At 35.7% G+C, this 21,760-nt stretch overlaps 3 protein-coding genes across 3 annotated transcripts; 2 read left to right on the forward strand and 1 right to left on the reverse strand.

The window, feature by feature from the left end:
- The first annotated feature begins 270 nt into the window (after positions 1 to 270).
- LOC103861023 (aquaporin NIP1-2) lies at positions 271 to 5,160 on the forward strand. Its single transcript, XM_009138722.3, has 5 exons — positions 271 to 627; positions 782 to 1,006; positions 3,995 to 4,213; positions 4,567 to 4,628; positions 4,745 to 5,160. The coding sequence occupies exons 1-5, from the start codon at positions 457 to 459 to the stop codon at positions 4,962 to 4,964; spliced, it is 897 nt and encodes a 298-aa protein (XP_009136970.1). The 5' UTR covers positions 271 to 456; the 3' UTR covers positions 4,965 to 5,160.
- A 222-nt stretch (positions 5,161 to 5,382) lies between these two features.
- On the forward strand, positions 5,383 to 7,786 carry LOC103861024 (oil body-associated protein 2B). The gene is made up of 3 exons (XM_009138724.3): positions 5,383 to 6,856; positions 6,950 to 7,064; positions 7,331 to 7,786. Exons 1-3 carry the CDS (start codon positions 6,410 to 6,412, stop codon positions 7,540 to 7,542), a joined length of 774 nt encoding a protein of 257 aa, XP_009136972.1. The 5' UTR covers positions 5,383 to 6,409; the 3' UTR covers positions 7,543 to 7,786.
- Positions 7,787 to 11,481: 3,695 nt separating this feature from the next.
- LOC117132807 lies at positions 11,482 to 19,871 on the reverse strand. Its single transcript, XM_033287994.1, has 2 exons — positions 17,118 to 19,871; positions 11,482 to 17,005 (listed from the first exon to the last, which is right to left on the reverse strand). Exon 2 carries the CDS (start codon positions 13,322 to 13,324, stop codon positions 11,537 to 11,539), a length of 1,788 nt encoding a protein of 595 aa, XP_033143885.1. The 5' UTR covers positions 13,325 to 17,005; positions 17,118 to 19,871; the 3' UTR covers positions 11,482 to 11,536.
- Positions 19,872 to 21,760: the final 1,889 nt, after the last annotated feature.

Raw genomic sequence — 21,760 nt, forward strand, 5'->3', positions numbered from 1 at the left:
GGAGGAATTTCAACGCATTAAGATTTTTTTTTTCTTAACTTAAAGATCAGACATATATCAAAAGTACAAAATATGATGATGGGATGACAAAAAAAAAATCAAAAATACAAAATATAATAGCGGAAAAGCTTACACGTGAGTTTTTGTTCTGCTACCCGAATCAGCAGGTTTTGTTTTAGGTTTTTAGTTATTGTCAAAAAAATGTTAAAGTTCTTAGTAAGGCAAAGTAATAATGGTCAAAAAGATATCATGTGCAATAGTTTCCTACTAAACATAACATATCATCGGTTATTAATTTAATAAAATGTGGAAAGTCCAACCTCTTTCTCTCTCCCTGACGATTTGTCAATAAATTGGAGATAATCGCCACCAAACTCTTTCACACAAGTCGTAACGGTCCTTCAAAGATTTTGTTTTTCTTTTCTTCTTTGGTTCTGAAAGAGAAAAAATTACGTAATGGCGGAGATCTCGGGAAACGGCCATGGTGACTCCAAAGAAGGAGCAGTGATGGTGAACATCAACCAAGAAGTTGAACTTCAACAACAACAAAAAGAAGCTATTCATACCACAAAATCCATGAAGAAACAAGACTCAGTCCTCTCGTTCTCTGTCCCTTTCTTACAAAAGGTGCTCACTTCTGTTACCCTCAATCTCCAAACAACAAAAAACAAAAAAGTCTTTCACCGATCTCTCTGGTGTTTAGACTCTCTTCGATGAAAATTTCTTCTGTTCAGTGAAACTAACTCTGTTTCTTATTTTGTTGCAATTGCTCTGTTTTCAGTTGATGGCGGAGATTCTTGGAACGTACTTTTTGATATTCGCCGGTTGTGCATCGGTGGCCGTAAACGCCCAACACGACAAAGCCGTGACTCTTCCTGGGATCGCCATCGTTTGGGGACTCACCGTCATGGTTCTTGTTTACTCTCTCGGTCACATCTCTGGCGCTCATTTCAATCCGGCGGTCACGATTGCGTTCGCATCTTGCGGCCGTTTCCCTCTCAAACAGGTCAACACATACACACAATATATAACACCTATCAAGTTTTGTTTTTATGTGTCATTTTGAGTTTGATGGACAAACTAGAACCTTGACGTTTTTTGTTTGATAACTCTAGCTTATCTGTCTTCTTTATTGTACTGCACGCAACTAATTTTAATACTAATATAGTTTTTTTTTCCCTAGCCGATAAAGATTTTATGGTACACTAGGGTTGGCCCGCCCTACGGGCGGGAAGCTATAATAAAAACTATTTATATTATTTATATTAATTTATAAAGCATTTAAAAATTAGTATAGAATAAATGAATAAAATTATGAGATAGGGATACAAAATAAATTATAGAATTCTGAGACCATATTGTTATTTTTAATAAACATATTTTTTCTAATAAACATGTTTGATTATATTCGTTAATTATTTCGATGATATTTATTTTTATTTTAGTTCTGTTATTTGGTTAATTATATGTGTGAATTATAAATTTTATATGGGATCACTTTTTTAGAAAGTAAGGAGATTGGATCTTAGTATCGTTGCATTTGGCTAAATTTATAATATGATACTTAAAATGGTATAAAAGAGAGCAGTGTTTAGTTTTGATTTATGCTAGAAAGCTAATTTTTTTTTGTTTTTTTACTTTAATTTATGTACGATCATGTTTCACCTACATATTTTTTTCTGGTTATTGTATTTTAACTGAGTTCATCCAAACTATGCGAATATTTATTGTTTTATGCTTCTATTTTAATAAAAAAAATTATGGTAGAGTTTTTTCCAATTATTATACCGTATAGATAAATGTCAACGTCATACAAAAATTATTGATGTTTGGCGAAGAAACTGTACCCATATGTCCCTGTTGTCATAAATATTTTTAATAACATAATCATCCAAAGTCTAAAACACAAAGAAAGTATTTGTTACAAGGAAGATAACTTACCACATTAAATTATTTTACCATTTTCTCTATATCTTAAAAGACTTTGATGTGAAACAATGGATCGACTTGTGCTCGGATTTTTCTTTCAGATTTCAATTTTCCATTATATATATATACTTATTTAATACTATAAACAAACACCATTTAAATATATTAAAGCAGAGATAAGTCCAAATCAGCCTATATCACAATTCACAGCCCATGTATAACACCATATTAGAGAAATGTTTCATTTTGTTCGTCTATTAGTAAGATTTGTAGCATAGAGAGCTTCTTCGTAAAGATAATTTTTTTCCAATAAAGCATTATGTTTACTTTGCTTTTTGCTCTCGCTAGCTCGTCGTTACTTTGTTTGAGCTCAGTTGAGTCATTTTTTTTCTCTGCTTGTAGGACTCTAAATCAATACCAAAATAGCAATTTTTATCTCTATGTAAGGCGTTGACTGGTTATTGAGGGATGAGTTTCTCGTAAACTTGTGGGGTTAGTTGTAGGAATTAAATTCAAGTGGAGCCTCGAAAGGGACTTCGTGCTTCTCTATTTCATCAAAGGTATGAAATTTGGTGTTTCTTTTTAACTTTGCTTTTATGTTGCACACTTATCTCTTGATCGTCTGCTGGGTGTCACTAAAAGTATGAACTTTTCATGGAATATTCAGTTTGTTCAGACTCAAAGGTATGCATTTTGAGTCTGTTTAGGCTCAAGTATAGTCACCAAAGGTTAGTTACTGCGTCCCACAATATGTAAAAATGTATGAATCGAGTTCTGTTTCCATGCGTTAACAATTATCTTATCCAATAGTGGAACAGTTTCCTGACCTGGACTCTTAGCAGACTCGTACACAACATTTTGATTAGAAAACTTTGGCCGAATGAAAAATATCATGACATAAGTAAGGTATACGTTTTTCAAAAAAAGGTATACGTTTATGTTCATTCTCGAGTTATACGCAGAAACGTATGTTTCAATAGTTCTGACTTTTAGTTTGCATTTTATTTCCAGGGCATTTCAACTTCTAGGAGCGTTGATAGCATACTACAGCTTGTTTTGGGTTCTAGTAGTAGGAGAGTCTCTTATTCATCTTGAATAAGTACACCGGTTGAGTCATAACCGAGTCAGCAACTCGTCCGACAGACAACGATTCCAAACTGGAGGAATAGAGTTCCACTTTCCGTGATATAAAGTGACTTTGTAACACATGCTTGTATAAAGCTAATTGACAGAAAAGGTACGAAAAAAATTGGGAGTGTTGGGGGAATCGGTGAAGACGAAGTAGCAGTAGATGCGAAACTCAGTAGATGCAGATGAGACAACCTTCGTTGTGGTGGCTGAAAATACGGAGAGGAGTAAAACGACGGTGTTACGGCGGCGTGAAGCTTCTCCGGCAAGAATATTTGCTTGATTTACCTCGATCGTCTTGCTCGGCCAGCCTCGTGGAGTGAGATCTTCTTCTTCTGTAATATAAAGCAACTTAATTATGTTTGTGGTGTTAATTGAGGAGCTACACGGTGAGAACTGAGAAGCTGTTTCGAAGAGGCGATGCGAGGTAATGCAAGAAGACGACAAAGGTGATGAGACTTGGAAAAAGCTAGTGATAAGTCGCTCGAAACGCTAGATTTGCCGATTGATTGCCTACGGCTGAGAAGAGAGCGTGAAACAATAAAAATTTATATAGGTATGGGCTTAATAAAGCAAAACACACAGACAAAATATGAAGCCCAACAGATTCTGAGGAAAAAAAATGAAAACGGGACGTTTAATAAGATGAACACGTGTTGTCTTTATAGAAAAAGAGTTTCCAGGTGGACACACAGGAGAGACACCAACAATTTTTTATATATATACATTACAGTTTTATTTTTATATCTTTCAAAATTTAATTTCTGAAAATTAGTTTGTCAGACAAGTTTTTTAAAAGAATTTATCCATATTAGATCAATCATTTACTAAATTCCGTATTCAGCTCAAGGGAGGAATTATTTAAAGCCGATTACCTTTAATGCGACATTAAACTACATTTTCTAAAGTTTATCAATATGATTCTTTGATATTTTAGGTTCCGGCTTATGTGATATCACAAGTGATCGGATCAACGCTTGCGGCGGCAACTTTGCGGCTTTTGTTCGGACTTGATCAGGATGTTTGCAGTGGGAAACATGACGTGTTCGTCGGAACATTACCGTCAGGATCCGATTTGCAGTCGTTTGTGATCGAGTTTATAATCACTTTCTACCTAATGTTCATCATTTCCGGAGTTGCAACCGACAATAGAGCGGTTAGTATTTCAAAATCTTCTTACACTGCATGGAAATCATACAGTATTTTTAACAAAATTATATATAGTCAAATTTGATGGCTGTTTGTTGGGGATTCTTGCTATTTTAAGCATGTTCGATTAAACTTTAGCTATTTCTTTTTTCATTTTACCTTTTAAGGTTTTTAATGAAAATGGTCTTCGTACACTATTTTATAGTTTCTCTTAGATTTTAAATTTTCTCTATCGTTTATTTATGTATTTATGTTGTTATGATTAGCTCAGCAATTACATATATTTATGATAAAAGTAATTAATATTGGACCCGTTGACAAAAAAAAGTGATTAATATTGGACCCATACGTAACAATCAGATTGGAGAACTTGCCGGGCTAGCTGTAGGGTCGACGGTGCTACTTAACGTGATAATTGCCGGGTAATTGTTTTTACTTGTAACATATTTATATTTTACCGTTGTCCAGATATATATAATTTTCTTTACCAAAATATTAAAATGATATGGGTTTGCTTATCTTTAAAAAAAAAAATCAGACCGGTGTCGGGAGCTTCGATGAATCCAGGAAGAAGTTTGGGACCTGCAATGGTGTACAATTGCTACAAAGGAATTTGGATATACATAGCGTCTCCAATTCTCGGTGCAGTTGCGGGTGCATGGGTTTATAACACGGTTAGATATACCGATAAACCGTTGCGTGAAATAACCAAAAGCGGCTCGTTTTTAAAGTCCGTGCGAAATGGTAGCTCTCGTTAACAAAACAAAGTCATGAGATACGTTAAGTTAGTCATCGGAGGTTATGTTGTATTATCAATAGAAGTAATGACTGTTTTGGTAATTGTGTTTCTCTAAATGGATACTACCACTAAAAGTTTAAGGATGTATGGTATGTAACGAATATATAAAGATAATTTACCAAAAAAGAATACATAAAATTATGAGTTTTTAACTTTTTAGCATATAATCCGTTATCTTGCGTAAATTTACAAAAACAATCATCACCAAAACAAAATACAAGTCAACCTTTTACGTAATCAAACCTTTGCTGGTGTTGGGATTGTATAATCCGCATATACCGTGTACCGTTTTGAACAGTTACAACCCCATGAAAATATGTAATGGAAATTCAAGCCCTTGATCTCTAAGAAACTTACATTAACACGTTATCATTTTACCATGACAAATATATAGATGTATTCAATAAATCTTTGTTGCTTATCGAACAAAAAAACATAATTTGATACTTGTCCAAAATTTTCGCCGTACTCTATCCCGTCGCAACTACCCAACTCGGCGACGATTAAACCGTCTAATGCGTCACAATTATTAGAAAATTTTCTCACCGTCTAATTTGTTTTGGTTTGTGGTTATGCTATTTAAAGTTTTGTATATATACATGTATATATTGTAATTACGATCAAAACTGTTGTGACAAAATGATAGTGTGTTTCAAAAAAAAGAGAGCTCAGAGGTTTGGATTTTCATTTCAGATTTCTAGATCTTTTAAAATGTTGCAAACGGTATAATTTTGATAACTATACATGGTTATATACGTGTTGTAAAATCTATATAATAGAAGTTATACTTACAATTTGGAAAATCAGACGTTATAAAAAAAAATTATACTTATAATTGACTCTATAACGAAAGGTTTGCTTACATTTTATTTTTTTAATAATGACTATTTCTCTACATTTAAGCGAAGTGAGGGTTTTATTTGAAAAAACTATAACAACCTTGACCAGGCCTTACGTATGGTTGTAATTGTATGAATTTTTTCGATCTCTTCCTCTCTTTTTTTTATGCGAAATATTCGATCTTCATATTTAGGAGGATAATGAAATCAGTTATGGAAGCCGACAAACTTTTCTTTTAAAAGCAATTTTTTTTGAAAATTACTATTTAGAACTCGTCAAAAGAAGCACAAAATACGGAATTGCTAACATTGCCAAGTGCGCAATACATTGTCCAGAGGACAATCGACCAAGTGTAACTTTGTCCACAAAACGCCAATGTTAACATCGCTATTATTCGCCACATCTGAACTCTATAACCATTTGCCACATATAATAACTTGTTACATCCAAACCATCGTCATATTTTCCTCATGCAACATCACTCCTGTCAAAAAAAAAAAAAAAAACATCACTCCTGTCTTGTAAGACCCATAGCACAGAACAAGGCTTTTTAGTCGTTACGCGATGGCGTCAAGTGATAAGGCTCCTGTGGCGTGTCCAGCAAGCATCGGAGAATGTAAGGAGCCAATGGGAGATCCTACGAAGACAACTACGGCGATACTAGAAAAAGGAACGACTACGATGCAGTCTATGAAACCAATCAAGCAAATGAGTCTCCACATGTGTTCCTTCGCTTGCTATAGCCACGATCCTGGCCGTCAGATCGAAGTTCATATCTATGATCACCGTGTAAACCATGACTTTCTCCAGTGTGCTGTCTACGATTCCAGTTCCTCTAATGTCCTGGTTGTAACGTTGAGTATTGAAGCTTTTGCGTTAGATTATGACTTAAGATTTATGATGTGTTTTTATTGTATTAAATTTCTAGGGATCGAATATATAGTGTCAGAGAAGTTATTCGAAAGCCTCTCACCGGAGGAACAAAAGCTTTGGCATTCCCATGATTATAAGGTTCTTGATTTTTCATTTTGTATACATTTCCGGTATGTTTATTTATTTTTATCAAAGAATCAAAGATGATAAAATTGTACGTATTGTTTGTAGATCCAGATGGCTCTTCTAGTAACTCCAAGGATCCCAGAGCTCGTTGCAAAGCCGGAGCTTAAAAATCTTGCCAAGTCCAACGGAAAATTTTGGTGTACATGGCAGATCGATCGCGGTAAGCAACTACTCGTTGTAAAAAAAACCATATATTATTATTTTTGATCAAAAATAAATCATATTTTCATGTAGAGCAATTTTCGGCAAAGTCTTATGAAACATTCATGTTGGCTCCCAAATTTTAATATATATATATATGTGTGTGTGTTTTACGGTCCCAAATTATAAAGGAATATTTTATAGTAACAATTTTGTAGTAATAAATATTTCAGGACAGCCTCTCTCATAGTATGAGTTTCAATTAGGGTTTTTCGTTTGTTTTAGGGGATAGATTACCACTAGGTGTACCATCATTAATGGTGTCTCCACAAGATGTGAATCTGGGGAGGATAAAACCGAAACTTGTGAAAAAGAGAGATGAAGAACATGGGATCTCAACGGAATCGTTGAAGCCGTCACGGGAAGGGATTTGCGGACCGGGGAAAAAAATTTTGGTTGCTGATTATTTGCGCTTGATGTCGTTGAGACAGATATGAAGATAATAGCTCCCTTCCCGTGACTTTCTCTTGTTTTGATTTTGTTTCCTTGATGAATTTCGAGATATTATGAGTTCGTAAGCTTATAGTACGTGTTTTAATATATGCGTTTCAGTCTATTCTATACAACTTCTAGTCAATATCATCTTGTGAATAGGAAAAATTTCGTGGACCAACTATGATTTTGACTCGACGAATCTTTTTTTTGCCAAAATGTGAATTACCATTTAATAGGAACGGGTTTGTAACTTATTACAAAAGATTTAGATCCAAATAGGATTTACCTTGGCAAAAAAGTAAAACAAGGTAAAGCCTATGATGTTATGCTAGTTATTAAGAGAACTGGTTACAGCTCAGTCATAGCGAAGCCACTCCTGCATCAGAGTACCATATTGCCTTCGATTTCTCTTTGACAGAATGGCATCCCTGATAAAGCGATCCAATTGCTTGAAGATCGTTCGAGGAGAAGTGGAAATGTTGTCATGAAGCCTTTTATTTCTTTCAAACCAGATGCAGTAGATTGTTGCAAGGGCCACAAGGCGTTTGAGATACCTTGTGGTAGTTGCATCTTTGATATCCAGCCAAACTGAGAAGGCTGTCCAAGTATAGAATCCTGCTACCGTGACACCTAGTCTGGAGAGAGTAAGACGCCACAGTTCCTGGCTCCAAGAGCAGGTTAGAAAAAGATGATCCCTGCATTCAATAAAATCATCACAAAGACAACAAGAAGTAGGAGTATTAAGACCCCAACTAGCAAGCCTAGCTCTTGTAGGAAGTCTATCAAGGTGAACAAGCCACATCAAGAAAGAATGTCTAGGCACATAACCCTTGAACCAGACATGGCTTGTCCAAGATTTAATAGAAGCACGCTGTCTCATGTCTTCCCAAGTGGATTTGGCTGTAAATTTTTCAAATGGCACATCATTCACCAGCCAAAAGTAATTGTCACTCGGACTTTCAACGGAGGGAAGAGGGATGGTGGTGAGGTAGACTTGTAGCTGTTCTGCGGCGGGTGAACGAGCACCCGGAAGGGCCCATCCCGAGCTGTTGCATGCTTCAGACACAGAGGCAAAGAGAGGTACATTAAGCTCCCTCGGACCAGTAACCCCAAAGAGATTGATAAGTTGGCCTAGTGGTGTCCAATGGTCCCACCAAAAACTGATAGAAAGACCCGTGCCCAAGTTGGCTCTGAGATAGCGAGAAGCAAAACATCTCAAGTTCAAGACAGAGCGCCAAGTCCAAGAAGAAGCTTTCTCCACATCACAGCTCCATACATTCCCTTCCTTAATTCTATAGCTTTTAATCCATTGAGCCCAAAGGGAATTGTTATCCGCATATAACAGCCAGATTAGACGGAGGCATAGAGTCTTATTCCACCTTCCAAAGTCTCTCAAGCCCAAACCACCTTCATTTTTCGGTAGGCAAATAGTTGTCCATGAGACTTTGTAATTGACCGGGCCTGTAATACTACCACTCCAAAGAAACCGGGAACAAAGACTTTGAAGCTGTACTAAGCACCCCTTTGGGAGAATAAAAGCTGAAGCCCAAAAATTGATAGATCCATATATAACAGAGGAGATAAGCTGCTTCCTCCCTGCATATGAAAGGGCTCTAGCCGACCAGTTGGTGAAACAACCCGCTACCTTGTCCAGTAGAGGTCTATAGTCTGATATACGCAGCTTCCTATGCATCAGCGGCAACCCGAGATACCGGATAGGAAGGGAACCAAGAGTGAAACCCAGACTTGTCAAGTCAGAGGTTTCAGACTGGTTCAAACCCCCTGCATAAAGCTCTGTTTTCTCTTTGTTCATCGTCAGACCCGACCATCTTGAAAAAGCATCAAACACCTCTGAAATATTCTGAAGAGAGGACCTAGACCCATCGAAAAATACCATAATGTCGTCTGCGAACGCCAAGTGAGACACTGCAGGGTCGGATGCTTTTGGGTGGTAGCCTATGGAGCCGTCTGTGTACTTAGCTCGTAGGAGCTGAGAGAACACTTCTATGCAAAGTACAAAAAGGTAGGGTGAGAGAGGATCACCTTGACGAAGACCTTTAGTACCTTTGAAATACCCACACAGCTCCCCATTTATAGCCACTGAGAACCGAGTAGTTGATATACACTGATGGATCAGATTTCTGAAAGCCGGTGGAAATTCCATAGCCTCCAAAGTATTCATGATAAACCCCCAGTTGACTGTGTCAAAGGCTTTTTTGAGATCCACCTTGAGCATACACCGTTTGGATATTGATTTCCAGTTATAACCTTTCACTAGTTCAGTCGCCAGCAACACGTTTTCCACCAGCAACCGCCCGGGGATGAAAGCAGACTGTGCATTTGAAATGAGCTGAGGCAGAACCGTCTTAAGCCTATTAGCTAGTAGCTTAGATATGACTTTGTAGACTGAATTGCAGCAAGAGATCGGTCTGAACTCCGTGATTTTGGATGCATTTGTCTTCTTTGGTACGAGAGAAATTATTGTTGCGTTCCACTGCTGAAGGAGACGTCCCGTGGTGAGGAATTCCATAACTCCATCAATCATATCATTACCAAGTGTAGACCAGTGAGCTTTGAAGAATTCTCCCGGGTAACCATCAGGGCCAGGCGCCTTACTCTTAGGTAATGAAAAAAAAGCTTCTTGAATGTCAAGTCTGGAGAAAGGGGCTGCTAGAGTTTCTATCGCAGCTGGGGAGCATTTAATACTGACCAGGGTCACAATTTCCTGAGGCGATGAAGTAGTGGGGGTTACTACCCCTCCTAGCAAATTCTTGAAGTAGGAAACCACATGATCTTTAATGGCATCCAAAGAGTGGATCACTGAACCATCCTCATCAATAAGGAGATCTATCTGGTTTTGGTCCCTGCGTGATTTGATAGCTCGATGATAGAATGCTGTGTTGGCATCACCCTCAGATGTCCATTGAATCCTTGATCTTTGACATAAAAAAGAGTCCTCGGCTTTTGCAAGCGTTGACCACTTCCGATGAGCTACCTCTTCAGCTGCAGCAGCAGCAGGTGAAGGAGAATTGAGGGAGACCTGCTGACAAGAGATAAGGTTATCAAACGCTTCAGCCACCCTTAACTCCAGATTAGAGAAATTCTCATTACTGAATGTCCTTATTATATTCTTCAGCTCTTTTAATTTCTTGGAAATAACAAGCTGCCGAGAACCTTCAAAGTTAAGACCAGACCAACAACCCTTTATAATCTCTGCGAAGTCTGGATGGTTGTTCAGATGCGCAAAGAACTTGAAGGGACGCTTTTGTTTCGGTCGTAATTGATCAGTGAAAACGCAACATGGACTGTGATCCGAGATCCCAGGCTCTCCAAATATTCCAAGAGAATCCGGAAAAGCCAACAGCCAGTAATCATTTACCATAATTCTATCGAGCTTTTTGGAGACATGCCTGTTGGACCAAGTCATCGAATTACCGCGGAAAGGAAGATCAGAGAGACTGCTGCGTTGAATACATTCGTTAAAGTCTCGCATCCCTCTTGTAGTGGAGAAACCGTCTCCATTAGAATGTTCCAAGGAGGAGGTAATTTCATTGAAATCACCGAGAATTAACCATGGAGAGGCTGAAGTGAATAGACCACATGCTGTAGTTTCAATTTCATTCCAGAGAAGACGCCTCTCTACAGTACAATTCGATGCATACACAATAGAAACAATTATCTCAGTGGCGACGAGTGGGAGCTTAACTCGACATGTAATCATCTGAAGAGACTTTGAGATAACCGAGACTTTAACTGATGGGTGCCAAATAACCCAAATCTTCCCAAGATCTGAGAAGTCATAATTACTATCAAAAGACCAACCCGGCAAGGAACGATTTACTATATTCGCTGCTTTAACCGGCTGTACATGCGTCTCAATAAGACCTCCGAAAATAGGTTTGTTTTTCTTCATCCATTTCCTAAACCCACGCCGCTTTACAGAATCGTTGAAACCTCTAATATTCCAACCAAAAATATCCATTAAAGAGGTAAAAATTAGAGGATTAAAGGGCCTCTAGCCCTAGCCTTCGCCTTCTGTCTCTGCTTGTATCTTTTCGCAAAAACTTCAATGAATTTATCCTCAGGGTTTTCCTCTTCTTCTGTCAATGAATCCATATCCGAGGTAGAATCTCCTGATCCAGACGATTGTGACGTCAATGAGGTCTCAAAAGTACCTGAGAGATCAACACAGAGGGATCCCGTACTCAAGTCATGGACAGTGATTTTTGAGAGCTCATTTGATGGAGTTTTCGAAGTAGAAGCAATATCCGCACGAGGAGGCTTCAGAGCTCCTAAGGGAAATTCTGATTGTCCTGCATGGTGTTCCAAGGGCGCAGCAGCAGGAAGAGAAGGAGGGTGATTGGAAGAGACCGGTGGGACGGATTTCAACACTTCTCTGTACACTGTCTTCAACTTCTTCCTTTTGGGAGTAATAGGCAGCAGACTCTTTATTGGAGCCTTGCCTTTGTCCTTGACAGGAACACCCTGCCCTCTTGGACAAGCCGAAGTTGGGTGCTTTACTGAATTACACAATGCGCAGGTTTTAGGAGCAGCCTTGCAGCGTGATATACTATGACCCACTTTCTTGCAGTAAGAACATAAAGAAGGAAGCCATGGGCTTGATACTCCAATGCGTCGGGTATCACCACTCTCAAACCTTGCATTCACAAACTTTGGTATAGGCTTCCTCGGATCAATCACAGTGTAGACCTTGGCGACCTCAATGTTTGTCAAGTTTGCAGTCGAAGGGTGCAGACAGACTGGATGGCCCACTATGCCTGCAATCTCTTGAAGGGCATCTTTGTTGAAGAACTGAAGAGGAACTCCCGTGAATTCCAACCATACAGGAACCATTTCCAGCTCAGGTTTAACCTGTTGCAAGCCTGGTGCCCATTTGGCTACAAACATTGTCTGTCCGTCAATTTGCCAAAGTGGCTGACTCAGGATTCGACGCCTCGCATTTGGACAGGGAACTCTGAGAAGAAAAGCATTTCCTTCCATTTTTGAAACTGAAATGTCTCTTCTCTGCTTGCTCCATATACCATTAACTATCGCATGAACCGCTCCGCGGGGCGGAGCCTCCTCGTAAAACTGCCCAAGAATGAAACACTCCCAAGCTTTTTTATTTTTCTCCACTACAGCATTAGGGATAGTGACACAAGCTTCACCAGATTCCAAAGTGTAAGGAGTTTCCTTCGGCTGCAGCTTTAGTTTTGTCGGTTTTACAAAACCTTTCCAAATATCAGCTGAAGACTTCCTTTGTTGCAACTGTTCCTGCGAACCACCTAACTGGTCGGAGGATGAAGGTGGGCTACCACCGGTTACAGCAGAGATGGCCAAAATTGGAACTCTGTTGTTATCAACAGAAACCGTAGGTACAGAACTCGGATTTGACACTGTAGCTAGGATCACAGCTTTGGGGCTTTCCATTTTGTTGGCGCAAGTCTCTGGACTCAGAAGATTGGCGGCAACAGCTTGATGAGATACCATTGAAGGATTCTCACGTTCGACAGTAACATCTTTAGGTAGTGACGCGACGGCGGCTGTAGAAGAATCAGGCACCGAAATTGACAGATCTACTTCAGTGGCTCCACCGGGCGCGGTAGAAGACAGAGGAGCAGGTATTTCAGGCAGAGCAGCAACGAAACTGGTCTGATTTGCAACGGCAGAGGCTGGCTCAGTCGAAGCTTTCGTCGACGAGTTCGACGCAATAGAACGAGAGGGTGTCGATCCAGTGGGGACACGATGAGAGGCTTTGTTTTTGGGGGGGTTTTTCTTTGCCATGGAGGCGGGTGGGGACCGCCGCCGTGAACAGCGACGGTGAAGGAAGAACGAAAGGGATCTCAGGTTGGAGAGAAAAGTCTTCAGCGCGTGAGAAATTACTATACTCGACGAATCATTTACTCCATTTTTTTGTTAATCTTACTAATATATATTGTTCAATGAAAGAAAGCTGATTCGATAAAAACCTCCCTTAAGAGTAAAAGGGTGTGGTCTTTATCTCTGTTTTAAAACACAATTTGATTCAGGAAACTGCATCGACTTCGTTAAGGCTCTCAAGATAGGAAAGGTAACTTGTCAAAATATATCAAACTTTTTTTTGAAAAAAGTTCGTTACTTCAAATATTTTTCTGTGGGTATGTTGGTATATTTGGATAGCTGAAGAACAAGCTAGTTTTAGAAGGGAGACAGATCACCCCGGAAAATACAGTATCAAAAACCATATGGATGTTAGGATTGTGAAATCCCATGTCCAATTCTATATTATCCGTTTAGTACGATATTGTTCATTTTGGGCTTTAGAAGCTGGCCCGCATGGATTTGCTTTTGGTTTCCATTCCAAAAGGCCTCGTACTAATAGAGTTGGTCATCTTCTTATATATTAGACACTTTTGGTCTAATTCTCCAATGTGGGACTTAATTTGTTATCTCACATTCTCCCCCTCAAACTAAGGATCACATTCATCTCGTGTCTCACATACCCATTCATCACTCATTCATCATTCAAAGGGTATTTCGGTCTTTCTTACAGATTTCTCGTCAACTGCGCTCTGATACCAATTGTTAGGATTGTTAAATCCCGTGTCCAACTCTATCTTATCTTATTAGTACGATATTGTCCACTTTGGGCCTTAGAGGCTGGTCAGCATGGATTTATTTTTGGTTTCCTTCCCAAAAGGCCTCGTACTAATAGAATTGGACATCTCTTTATATATTAGACACTCTTTGTCTAATTCTTCAATGTGAGACTTAGTTTGTTATCTCACATTCTCCCCCTCAAACTAAGGATCACAATGGAGCGCAAGGGAATGGAATATGGCCAAATTGGATACTCTCTTTCGGACTCAGACACATTGCTCAAACAGTTCATTGATCACTCCCGACCTGGATGATCTAATTACATGTTTCTCAGACACCGCATGGAGACTCGAAACAACATGGCAGGGTTTGGATGTATCTTCAAGAACAAAGCGGGTGGTACTGATCACCAAGCTACTGGGGTGGAACTAAATATCGCCTCACCGCTCGTTGCGGAAGCACTGGCTCTCGATGGGCTCTCCTCACAGCTTACGCACGGGACTACTCCAAAATCTGTTTCAACACAGATTGTCAAACGCTCTTAATAGTGATCACTTCGAAGGCTCCTCCGGCTGACCTCTATGGGATCATCCAGGAGACCAGGACATCGATCAACTATCTCTACTTTTCATCACTGTTTCCTTTAAATATGTTGCTTGATTGTCAAATTCAGCAGCTGATCATCTTGCTAAGACTGCATTATGTACGGCTATTTCATCTCTTTCCTCTTCCGGAGGTCTGAGCTTTTAATCAAAAGTTATGTTTTGTGTTAAAAAAGAGTAAAATAAATTGTTTAGGCTTCGTATAAGCCCATTAGGTATAGTAGTAGACACGGAATTTTTATAGTCTAGATAATCCGAGTAAAATATATGCATCTTGTGGGATTATTTCTCTAGTATAAGTCTAGTTAAAGTAGTTTGGTCTCCTTGAATAAGGGTGAACTATCCAAGGATTTGAATTATTGGATTTTATATCAGAATGATAAAAAACGATTTATGAATAAAACAATAAGGATCTAATCAGAAATGTTGTTGACATTTGTTGCACTACCTACTTAAATTCTTTTCCAAAAGGTTTGAATTCAAATTAAACGATAAGAAATTTTAAAAAAGTTTTGGCGATGAGATGATTGATAGACGACGAATGCCCTTTGCTAAAAAAGAAGACAGTGAAGCTTATAATTGCAAAGAGGGCCATCGTTCAAAGCTCCATCAAATTAAGTAAGCTTAACCCTCATGGACTTAAAACGCCAGTCTTATTTTCTCTTCACCATTAAACTGGAAGGGACAGTTTTGCATCATTGTTTCGTTTAGTCCATGACATTGACCGGTTAGGCCCGGTCCACTTTTTGTATCCCCTAGGTTGATAGAAGAATGCTGGCTAGATAAACCCACCACACGACAGAGATATTAACAAACAGTTTGAGTTCATTCTACATCATATGGGTCACAAGAGGCAATAGAGGGTCTCTCTCTCTCTCTCTCTCTCTCTCTCTCTCCATCTCTCCATCTCTCTATTGAGATTGTTGTTTGTTGGCTTCTGGATTATGTTTTATTTAGTTGATTATACTAAGAGACACTTTTTGACTTTCTCTTACACTTAAAGACACTTCTTACATGTGACACACTTTGTTGTGGGCCAGTGGTAGACTTTGGACAATTTTGCCCTTAATGAAAATGACAATTGTGGATACTAAAGTGATGTGTGGACGGATGATGCGTGGATGGGTGATTTGTGGACGGAATATACGTGGACGAGTGATGTGTGTATGAATGATGAGTAATGTGTGGACAGACGATGTTAATGTGTTTATAGTAGATAACGTGGACAAACTCTCTGTTTTGATTCCACAAAATTGTAGGAAATTACGTGGACATGGACTCATGTTACTAAAGTTATACCACAAAACGTAGACACAGACTACTATCAAAACTCTCACCAAAAGAAAAAAAAAAGATTTTGTCCATACATAATTTCTTTATTTTGATACACAAGTTGTGGACTAAATCAAAACCAACAAATATGTTTTTGATACAATTCCATGATACTGCCAAAAACTATAACGGAAACCAATAATATATGGATAGAAAACAAAAGTTGTGGACAAGGTTTTGTGTCCACGTCCACAAACAAAGTTTAATCAAATTTGTCGTCTTCCTCCAAGAGAGAGAGAGAAAGCGCTTGAGATCGTCATCACCAGGACTTCTGAATTAACCCAGGAAGAACGACTCGAGTTGGTGGAATCAATCGTTGAGTTAAGCTTCTCCTCTCCAACAAACACAACACATCCTCTCCAACGACGACCTGACTCGTTCCTCACTCACCACAACCAGACGCAAGTTCGAACCCAAAATCCATGATGTTTCTCCTAATTCATCCTCGCTATCTCTATGGGTTCACTCCCGAAACAATCTCGTTGTATCACAACACAAAAGACTAAAAAACTCTAATACTGAGTCGACTCGAACAAGACTCATCTCGAGTCGCCGGAATCACCACGAAACCATATTCTCCATTGAAGATATTGACAGATCCTATTTCAATTTCGTTCTAGATTTGTACCCTCGAGGGTCTGAGAAATTAAGATGCTTTTTCAATGGGGAGATATGGTTTTTGTGGAGAAGAGAGATTCCACCATTGTAGTACAAATGAGATGTGTGAGGATCTGGGAAAATTAGAAAAGATTCTCCAAAAACTGACCTTGTATGTCGGGATTTTTCCAATCTACGGGATCTCCGTTTCCTTATGCCTACAGAACTGGAAATTTTTTTTTGTCAAGAAGAGAAGGTTTCACCTCACGAAACTGATTTCGCCAACCCTCGACTGTTATTCTTTCAATTTTTCAATCTCTTTCTTCTTTCCTAAATCTCCATTACAGAAAGCTTTCTTCTTGTCAGAAGCTCTTATGGGATTTTGTCTCATTTTTCTTCGATCGTCAGGTGATATGCAAATAAAATAGAATAAATGTTTTCGAGAAAAGCGTGAGAATGATGAAGACAGAGTGAAGAGGAGAGAATAAGGTTTTGTTTAGGTTGATGCTATTGACAATGGATTGTTTCGTTGATGTTAATAGGGTTGTGTTCTTGGATTCAGTTTAGATAACGAGAGAGAAATAGGATGTTTATATAGAGAAAATAATGTTTGAGTTGAAAGAAGGGTAAGATGGACAAAGAACACTCATAATGTGTTTGTCAAGTGGAATGTGGCTTGGGATGAAATTGCAAAGTGAGAAAGTGTCTGAGAGAGTAAAAAATTTCTTTTATTTGTGTCTAACATGCTTCTTTCTTGTACATGTTTGTATCAGATGAGGCCATTCACATATTTTCAGAATTTCTAACACAAGAAAAAACATAACTGGGATATGAGCAGCCATAGAGGCCCATGACGGCTCATCATCCGGTTCACATTTATGATTCTTTTAACAGGTTAAGAAATTGTTCTTTTGTATTCCTTCCGATTTAGTGCCCCCCTGTAATTTTGTTCTATTACGGAGAGTCTTCGTGTGGATAAAAGCTGCATTTTTATTATAGTATAACAATTGTTGTGAGATCTATGGTTTTAACCTCAACATATATATGCTGTTGTATCTAAAATTGGTGTAAATTTTATGAATCTACCTTCAATATGTGGTCCTTTGATTCTAGCGCAGCGAGACTATGGCACTGGCTTGAAATTTTCCCTATAATAACATAACGCTTAGTGGTTAACAAAAACAAAAAAAAACAATAGTGATCAAATTATGGTAGAGAGCAACCTCCATCTCTTTCTAAAAAAATCAAATTTTGAAAATAAAAGTTTATTTTAAAAGGATATATGTTTTACATTTTATGAAATATTAATTAATAAAGAATGATACATTATAAACTTATAAAAATAAATTGCAGTTATTAAAATACCATTGGTTAAACTTATGAAAATATTTAAGTACAAAAAAAAATGTATTTATAATCAACTGTTACTATATTTTACTAATATATGCAAACACACAAAAACATACATCATTTAAAAATATAGGAAGTAGTTTTTAAAACCCACTCCGACCATGGAAGCTTTATCCAAAGGACCTGAGTTGTTAACTCTTATGAATGACCTAATAAATTTATCTATATGTATGATATAAAAACATATAGTTTTTTATATTTTTACTAATTCATACATTTATCAATTATTTTCACATGCTAGGGAAATAGAAATGTAGTGTTTAGTTATGTAATTTCTTACTAAAGGTGTAACTGGTGACAAATAGAAAGAATATGTGGAATGATAGAAATTATTATTTCTGGAATTAAATAGAATGAAATCAGTATTCCATTTATTTCAAAAAAAATTTGGAATGGGATGAAATGGAATATACATTCCATTTTTAATTGTAACTGGTAAATTTTTTTTGAAATACACATGAATTAAACATTCAGGAAGTTTTCATTCCAAAAATGCATTTTTGCAGCCTAATTCTACTATAACTCTTACTTTAAAATACTTTAGAGAAGGTAATCTATTAAGTTAGAATAATATCAAGAATTACTAAATTAAAAGGTCACTCAAAAGAAAATGAAGTACCTTGTGCAAGTGGGTGCATATAGCCAATTGCACGTTGCTCAAAAAACAAAAGCTAATTGTACACAAAATATGAATATGCATTGTATATTGGTTTCTTACACTCTCTCCAATTACCCTAAATGGGTTCATAAAGATGGAGATCAAAGACTACACATCACATGCTATTCTCCCTCTTCTTGTGGCATAATCTTACTTAATTTATGCATTGTGCTCCCCAATAATTCAATATGTTTATTTCAACTCAATAAAGAAAAATATCAGAAAATCTACACTTTTCATTTCCTCCACATACACAATATTTCGCTTTTTATCTAATGCCGGGGGGATCTCGATTATAAGAAGTTGATATTCTTGTCATACAAAACATATATAGTGGTCGACTTTTATTAAAATTGCGATGGAAGAACTTAAATTTTGAGTAGTTGGAGATGAGAGAAAAAGTCTAGTTACCTTCTATTTGAGTCAGAAGCATTACACTTAAATAACTTTCCAAATTAAGCCATACGTCTTGTTAAGCCCCATAAAAGTACGGGTTCATCTCCCTATGTCCCCTATATATCAACCCTAATACCCTATTTATCTAATTAAGTAACCAATTTGTTTGTGTCAATATCACAACAAGTAAACATCATTAACTCAAAATCACAGTAAGACATAAAAAGTATGTTAATTTTCTTCACAATCTGATTAATTTTCTCATTTGTACATCTTTTGACTCTCTATTTTCCAGAAAATAAATAAACATATTCGTACTCACACTAATGTTCAGTTTAGCCAAATAGATGTCTACAGAATATTTCTTATTTGTTACAACACACAATCAGTTCACATATGAAAAATAAACTTAACAATTTAAGTTAAGCATGTTAAAAGAACATTTAACTGAAATAGTTTTTCCTTAACATTGAAATTGGATTTTTAATAATTATATTGACTTTGGTTACTATTCAAAATACACTTAGGGAAATATTCTTTCAAGTAATATTAAGTCTAAGCAGTCAGATATTCTATTTTCTTAGAATTAACGAGGAGTTGACTTATCCCTTATATATTAATTGAGGAACATTTGAAAAGATGTAACCTCAATTTTGTATTAATTAAAAGAAGCCCCAATGCATAGGTGGCACTCAATTAGGTAGTCAATTACATTCAATTGAAAAATAAGTAGGTCCACATTCGATTTTTATATGTTGTTAGATACATAAGTTGGTAAAACTATATGATATAATGATATGATATGATATTTTCTTTCCTTAAATAAAACCTACGGAATTACCATAAAGGACTAATATATATATGACAATTAATGATTTTAATAATAAAGATTTGATAACAATGTATATCTCCTCCATCACTTTTTGTTTAATTTTATATTATTAAAATAAATTAAACAATCAAATTAGCTATAAAAATAAAATTTAGTTTTTTTCGTATATGTTATATTTTGAATTTTTAAAAACGACAATAAATGACTAAAACTATTAAAATTATTATGTTAAAAATTAATGATCAATAGTTTAACATTTTTATTATAAGAAGATACATATGATTTTAAAACCATATGAGCAAAAAATATCATTTAATAATAAAATAAATATATATATATATATATTAAACACTATATACCATAAGATTACATAAATATTTTAATATTAAAACTTTCAATGAATTTTCAAGAACATTTAAAAATTATAAACTTATTAAAGATTTCAGATTGAAAATTTTGTTATCGATGATTTAAATATTTTGTTATAAAACGATATGAACGATCATAGAACCGTATGATTATAAATTCCTATTTAATAAATAACTATACAAAATATACTATTCCTAGAAAAATAGGTTGGTCCATCTTAACTTATATTACACTTTTTATTAAACTAACTATCGAATTGATAAATAACGTACCAAAAAATGTTTTGCACTTTCCTTAAATAAAAGCTACGAAATTACCTAATATGATTAACGTATATGTGAAAATTAATTATAATGAATAATAAATATTTGATAACAATTTTTGTTTCTTAGTTCTTTTTTTAATTTTATATTATTAAAATATATTTAAAAATCACATTAAATATATAATAAAAACATTTAAATTTTTTCTTATATGTTATATTTTGAATTTTTCAAAACGTCTATAAATTATTAGAAATTTGAAGATCCCCACTCTGAAAATTTTGTGATCAATAGATTATTTTTTTTGTCATAATAAGTTACAAATGATCATAAAATTGTATTAATATGAACTTTTATTTAATATTATAAGAAGATACACATTATTTTAAAACCATATGAGTAAAAAAATATCATTTAATAATAAAACATATATATATATATAGATTATACTATATACCATAAGATTACATAAATATTTTAATATTAAAACTTTCAATGAATTTTCAAAAACATTTATAATTTATAAACTTATTAAAGATTTCACATTGAAAATTTTGTTATCGATGATTTAAATATTCATTTATAAAATGATATGAATGATCATAGAACTGTATGATTAAAAATTCTCATATAATAAATGACTATATAAAATATACTATTCTTAGAAAAATAGGTTGGTCCATCTTGACTTACATTATATTTTTTATTAAACTAACTATCGAATTGATAAATAATCTACCAAACTTTTTTTTGCACTTTCCTTAATTAGAAGCTACGAAATTACCTAATATGATTAACGTATATATGAAAATTAATTATTATGAATAATAAATATTTGAGAACAATTTTGGTATCTTAGTTCTTTTTTTTTAATTTTATATTATTGAAAGATATTAAAAAATCACATTAAATATATAATAAAAACATTTTTATTTTTTCTTATATGTTATATTTGAATTTTTCAAAACGTCTATATATTATTAGAAATTTGAATATTCCCACTCTGAAAATTTTGTGATCAATAGATTATTTTTTTGTTATAATAAGTTACAAATGATCATAAAATATAACGCATATGAATTTTTATTTAATAAATATTCAAACTAAATAATATATATATATATATATGTACACTAATGATTTAAAACAACAAGATTGGCTGATCAATTTAGTCGTCCAGTT

The sequence above is a fragment of the Brassica rapa genome, chromosome A03 (genome assembly GCF_000309985.2).
Source record: "Brassica rapa cultivar Chiifu-401-42 chromosome A03, CAAS_Brap_v3.01, whole genome shotgun sequence".
In the NCBI taxonomy this organism is placed as follows: Eukaryota; Viridiplantae; Streptophyta; class Magnoliopsida; order Brassicales; family Brassicaceae; genus Brassica; species Brassica rapa.